General features: G+C 36.5%; 1 protein-coding gene across 1 annotated transcript; it reads right to left on the bottom strand.

Moving 5' to 3' along the window:
- Positions 1–645: 645 nt before the first annotated feature.
- LOC108380280 (uncharacterized) lies at positions 646–3,579 on the bottom strand. Its single transcript, XM_017636652.1, has 2 exons — positions 1,806–3,579; positions 646–838 (listed from the first exon to the last, which is right to left on the bottom strand). Exons 1-2 carry the CDS (start codon positions 3,444–3,446, stop codon positions 740–742), a joined length of 1,740 nt encoding a protein of 579 aa, XP_017492141.1. The 5' UTR covers positions 3,447–3,579; the 3' UTR covers positions 646–739.
- Between the last annotated feature and the right edge of the window lie 2,418 nt (positions 3,580–5,997).

Here is a 5,997-nt window from a genome sequence, read left to right as displayed (position 1 = left end):
TCATTTGTTTTCTTTATTAAGTTTTTTGCTATCCCAACGAAACGCTCAGCAAAACCGTTGGATTGCGAATAACCAGGGCTTGTTGTTGTTAATTTAGCTCCAATTTGATCACAAAATCGTTTAAACTCGTATGAATTGAAGGGCATATTGTCTGAAATTATTTCTACAGGTAATCCGTGTACGGCGAAACATGTTCTAAGTGCATTGATACACTCAGTTGCTGTTTTCGATTTCAACGGCGCTATGTCCAAATATCGCGAGTAATAATCCGCTATTATTAAATAGTTTCTTGATGCAAATTCACAAATGTCTACGCCTATTTTATTAAAGGGTAGATTGGGAATGCTGTGTGGTATCATTGGTTCCTTAACATTAGCGGATCGACTTCGCTGGCATATGTCACAATTGGTTATCATTTTCTCAATAGCACCATCAATTCCTGGCCAGTACACTAATTCGCGAGCGCGCTTTTTTGTTTTTTCAATACCTAAATGAGACACGTGCAGCTGCGATAATATGGTTTCTCTCAAAACAGGCGGTACAATAACCCTGTTATTCAAATATAAGATACCGTCTTCTAAAAACAGATCAGAACGATGCTTCCAAAACATTTTAATATCGTCACATAACAACTCTTTCTTATGAGGCCAGCCATTTATTAAAACTTGTTTCAACTGCGTTAAATGCTTATCTTTTTCTATCTCGATTCGAAAACTGTTTAGGCGTTCGTCGGTGATGTTTAATGAATGGACGAATTCGTTAAGATCTTCAATATCGGGCGCGTTATTGTCCTCATCAAAGTATCGAGACAACAGATCAGCGATGTATAAAAATTTTCCTGGAACGTGGATCAAGTTTAGGTCATATTTAATTAAACTAAGTTTAATGCGTTGGAGTCTAGCGGAAGGGATTTTGCAAAATTCTTTTTTCATTATCGAAACAAGGGGCTTATGATCTGTCCTAATCGTAACCTTTCGACCATAGATGTAATAGTGAAATTTACGACAAGCAAATAAAATGGCTAAAAACTCCTTTTCAACCTGAGCGTAGTTAATTTCGGCGTCTGTAAGACTGCGTGATGCAAATGCGATAGGCTTTCCGTTTTGCATGAGGCAACACCCTATGCCAGATTTAGATGCATCTGTTTCGAGGGTTATTTCTTTTCTTTCATCAAAAGATTGAAGCGTTGGTGCGTTTGCAATTAGTGTTTTTATCGACTCTAAGCAACTTTCGTGAGCTGAATGCCATTCATACACGACATTGGATTTTAGCAATTCTCGTAACGGTTGTGAAATACTAGATAAATTTGGTATGTATTCACGAATATAATTTATCATGCCGAGCAATTTTTGCAAATCTTTCTTATTATTCGGTTTTTTTATTTTCATTATCGCTTTTACTCGGTCAGGATCACAGCGTATGCCCTCTGGTGAAATAATTTTTCCTAAATATTTGACCTCTGGTACCTTATATTGAATTTTCTCGACATTAAATTTGATATTCAACTTCCTTGCGCGAGCCATAACTAGCTTTAATGTGTGGTCATGCTCTTCAACACTTTTAGCTGCAATCAATATATCGTCAATGAAGACTATTACATTTGGAATATCATCAAAATTTCTCTCATTGTATTTTTGAAAAACCTCAGGGCCTATTTTTATACCATATGGCAAGCGCTTGAAACGATAACACCCAAACGGTGTATTGAAAGCACAAAGTTTACTAGCTTTTTCACTAAGTCCGATTTGCCAAAACCCTTCTTTCAAATCCAACACAGTGAATATCTTACTATTAGCAATACGTACCGATATAGATTCAAATGATGGAATCGTATGATTTTCCGATAAAATGTCTGCATTTAAATCTTGCGGGTCTATGCACAAACGAAGTTTACCTGATTTCTTCTCAACAACTACAAGATTAGAGGCACGTTCAATAGGACCATCCATGCGTTCAATTATTCCATTTTCTACCATTTTGTGTAACTCATTTTTGACTTTTTCTGCTAACGACTGTGGGATTCTCCTTGCTGGTTTTACCACCGGAACCGAATTTTTCTTTACCTGGATATCCAAGTTCGTCACAAAACATCCCGTGCCTTCAAAAACATCTCTATAGTTTCGTATAAATTCATCCCTTGTTGCTTCACGAATGACGTTTACACGCTTTATAAGATTAAGCTGCTCACACGCTGATAGTCCTAACAAAGGTTCGTATGGTGTATCAACAACCGTGAATTGTAAAGTCTTTATTTCATTTCGGCACATCACTAAACATTGAATTACACCTTTGTAATCCAACTCAGCTCCACTATAACTGCGTGGTGGCAAACCACCTTCATAGAGCATCGTATTTTTCATGTATTTTATAAAATACTTGTAAGGCAAAATATTAACGTCGGCACCCGTATCCAACTTAAAATTTATGAGGCAATCATTCACTCTGATTTTTTCATACCATCTTTTCCGACCCACTGATAAGTCTTCAATATTATGCAAAACAATATCATCGCCACTTTCCCTTTTTTCGTCACTCTCTTTTATTTCGTGAACTTGTGAGCTATAACACGCAACGCTAAAATGATTTAAACGACCGCAGTTGTTGCATTTTTTCCCGAAGGCTGGGCATTTGCCAAACTCATGAACCCCTTTACAAAATTTACAATTAGCACTTTGTCTTGAATTATGCTTAACTCGTACATTTTCTTTGCTCAAACTTTTAGTATTTTCTATTGTATTGCGCGCACCGCTATTTTGCGAAATTTGTTTGTGTGATCTTATTGCATTCACTGTTGTGCATTTGCTTTGTTGTTGCATTTCATTTGTATATTTGTCCACTAGCTCAGCAGCGCGCGCGATTTCAATGGCTCTGCTCAAAGTCAAATTTTCTGTTTCTAAGAGTTTTTTCTGCAGCTTTTGACTGTTTGTCCCAATAACAATGTTGTCTCGAATCATTCTATCCATGTCCGTATACCCACAATGTTTCACTCTTTTGCGCAAGTCAAGCAAATACGATTCGAATGGCTCCCCCTCCTCCTGCTTCCGCGAATTGAATCTAAAAGCTTCATACACCTCATTTTTTTTTGGCGTGCAGTAATTTTCAACTGCCGCAAAAACTGCATCATAATTCTTCTTCTGTTCCACTGTAAGTCCAAAAGTGTTAAAAATTTCAATTGTTTCTGGACCACACGCATTGAGAAATATTCCAACTTTTTGCTGTTCTTTTCTTTCTTCCAAATCAATGGCTATGGCGTATATATCAAAATTTTGTTTGAAAACACGCCATTGCTCTGCAACATTACCATCAAACTTTAGGGGATCAGGGCGTCTCACGTCCAAACTACCATAAGTGCTGCTACTATTGGCCATTTTGAAGTCATCACCTTCGTCGTCCGTGCTGTCTTCGCTTTTATCTTGCTTCAATTCAGCCCCACTCCGTGTTTTCATTCCTTATTCGGCTGCGCCATGTGTTATTCCGTTTAAGTGCAGTACAAGACTGTTTTGTTTATTTCAATTAAAGTGACAGTGATGTCAACGTAAAGTAAGTTACATGTATGTGTGTAGGGGATGCCATAGTTTACATATATATAACACAAAGTAAGTTACGTGTAATGCAGAACAGTCGCTCGGAGTAGTTCGGCGCTTGGAAATAACTTCGGCTGCACGTTATTTTGCAACTGACAAAGTAATGGTCGTCGGAGGTGTTCATTTTGTGCTTTACTAGTAGGTGGCATTGGCCATGATGACAATTTTGGTACTAAAAACGGAAAGAAAACATGGCTTACCTCGTAAGGTGCTTACCTATTTTCCCAGTGGGGTCTCACGCTCGTTTCATTGTCTATATGTATTGGTATTTCGTGAATTTAACTAAGACACTTGGAATGAGTCAACCTCATTTTGACATCGTTGCTACTCATAGTGTTTTCCCAAAATGCTTGTCAGGCTTGTTGGTGAAGGCGGAAGTAAGCATGTACATATGTATGTATGTATACGAGTTGCATTGGCGCTTTCATTGTGTTCCACCCCACGCGTGTGCAAGAGTTTGAGGATGTTGCACGTCAACTAAGCAACTATTATTTATTTTATAATAACACACAGAGTGACTTGTTGTTGTACTTTCAATATCAGGGCGTTACTGGGTCAACTAGAAATGCAAGTATGACCCTAAGGGGTTTCTTACTAGTGAAGCAAATTTCTAGTTCTGTACTAGTTTTTTATCGCCAGAAACGATAGCTAGATCCCTTCCAGATTAAAAGCAGCAGATTAGGGCTCGTTTATAAAACTATTTTATTTTACTTGTACTTTTTTAAACTACATAGGTTCACTTTTTCTAAACAACTATATTTTAATGCCATAGCAGGAACAATTAAAAATTCATCATTTTCTAAAAGATCGAACTACATATCCCCTAAGTACCAAAGTATACAAAAACTTTTCATTAGAAATCTATATTAAACGTGATGAATTTGGAACTGGTTCGGAACTATAAAAAAAAGCGATTCAGCAGGGGACAATCTACACTTAGTAAGATGTTGCAAAGTTAGATGCGCCATTTGATAGCATGCAAAAAGGAATAATGAACGCGTACTAGTCATGGTTCTAAAATCCCTAGAACCGAACCAATTCGGCGTTTGTACGTTTCTCCACAGGGTAAGTACACTTGACACGATGCCGTACTACTATTGCATACATACGAGTACATACACATCTATGTATATACTGTGGCTCAAACAATTGCGTACACTTTTTATAACCGTGCGCACTTCTGCCCAAGGATTAATTGAAGTGTTTTTATAATTTTATGGAAAATGGGCGTAACATCGGCTGTTTATGATTATACATCGTTATCTCTGTAATCAATTTATACCAAACCTTGTTAAGGTCTTGACTTTGGTCCAACATAGGAAAGGTTTGAAAATTTTGTGATATAATACAATAACCACGGCCCCCTCCCATCTAACTAGGGTTGCCAGACGTACTGCTTTTGGGAGTAAACGTACTCCTTTTTATTACAATTTACTATCTTGTACTCCCAAAAAAAAATAACTGGAAATGTACTCCTTTTTTAGTTTTGTACTTCTTTTGTACTCCTTTTTCAGGGAGTAAAATAATAACTGTTGCACAGTTTTTTTTTGTCTTTAAATAAAAGGGATTTTTATATATTTTGCGAAAAAACGAGTTTATTGTTAATGATCCACGGATTTTACTTAAACTTTATTAATTCGTTTTTAAATTTTAACCTTCATTTGGGTTTACCGGCGCTAAATAATTTGAGAGAAAAGCGCAAGTAAAAAAAGTAGTTTATTGTTAATTTTCTACATTTTACTAAAATTTTATTAATTAGTTTTTAAATTTTTACCTTCGTTTAGGTTTACCAACGGGTTTGGGAGAAAAGCGCAAGCGGCACGCAAGTCTTCGTCGGTTATATTATTACATATCTTCTGTAATCATAGGCTAATTTTCCCAATTTGGGTCCATTATACTCCGTTTTTTGTCCAATATAAGGCATCATACTCAACAATCGAAAAGACTCGGAACTGGTGACTAAGGAGGGCATTCATTCGACCAACCCTATACAGTTTTTTTTTTTTTATACAAAGTCTAAGAAAAAATACACCTAAAAAAGACGTGCGTGCCGCAAGTACTTATCTCCCAAAGCTGACAAATGCAAATAAGGATTAAAATTTTAAAACTAGTTAATAAAATTACAGTAGAATATTTACAAAGTTAACAAAAATACTTTTTTCCGCAAAATCTATAAAGGACCCTTTTATTTTTCACAGAACCTGTGCGTCAGTTATTATTTTACGCCCTGTACTTTGCCATTCGTATTGTGGCAAACACTACTTAGTAAGCAAAGTTAAGTGTGATAGTGAAAAGATGTAAGCATGGTCGTAGCCAGGTAGGTGCAGGGCGCTCGGGTATAAACGTCAGAAAAATATTGAATCAATTATAAGGCTTAAAATAAAAAAATAGCCATACATTCAGGAAATGTCTA

This window comes from Rhagoletis zephyria, unplaced genomic scaffold (genome assembly GCF_001687245.7).
Source record: "Rhagoletis zephyria isolate East Lansing unplaced genomic scaffold, Rhagoletis_zephyria_1.1 Rzeph_scaffold_18768, whole genome shotgun sequence".
NCBI classification, from domain to species: domain Eukaryota; kingdom Metazoa; phylum Arthropoda; class Insecta; order Diptera; family Tephritidae; genus Rhagoletis; species Rhagoletis zephyria.
The sequence above is the reverse complement of the archived record's forward strand: the minus strand, read 5'-3'. Positions and strand labels throughout refer to the sequence as shown.

Bases quoted from the DNA above. Each gene is read 5' to 3' on its own strand.
- LOC108380280 (XM_017636652.1), bottom strand. From the start codon at position 3,446: ATGAAAACACGGAGTGGGGCTGAATTGAAGCAAGATAAAAGCGAAGAC. The intron at 839-1,805 runs GTACGTATTGCT...TCCACGTTCCAG, and splicing joins CATCATTTGAATCTATATCG to GAAAATTTTTATACATCGCT.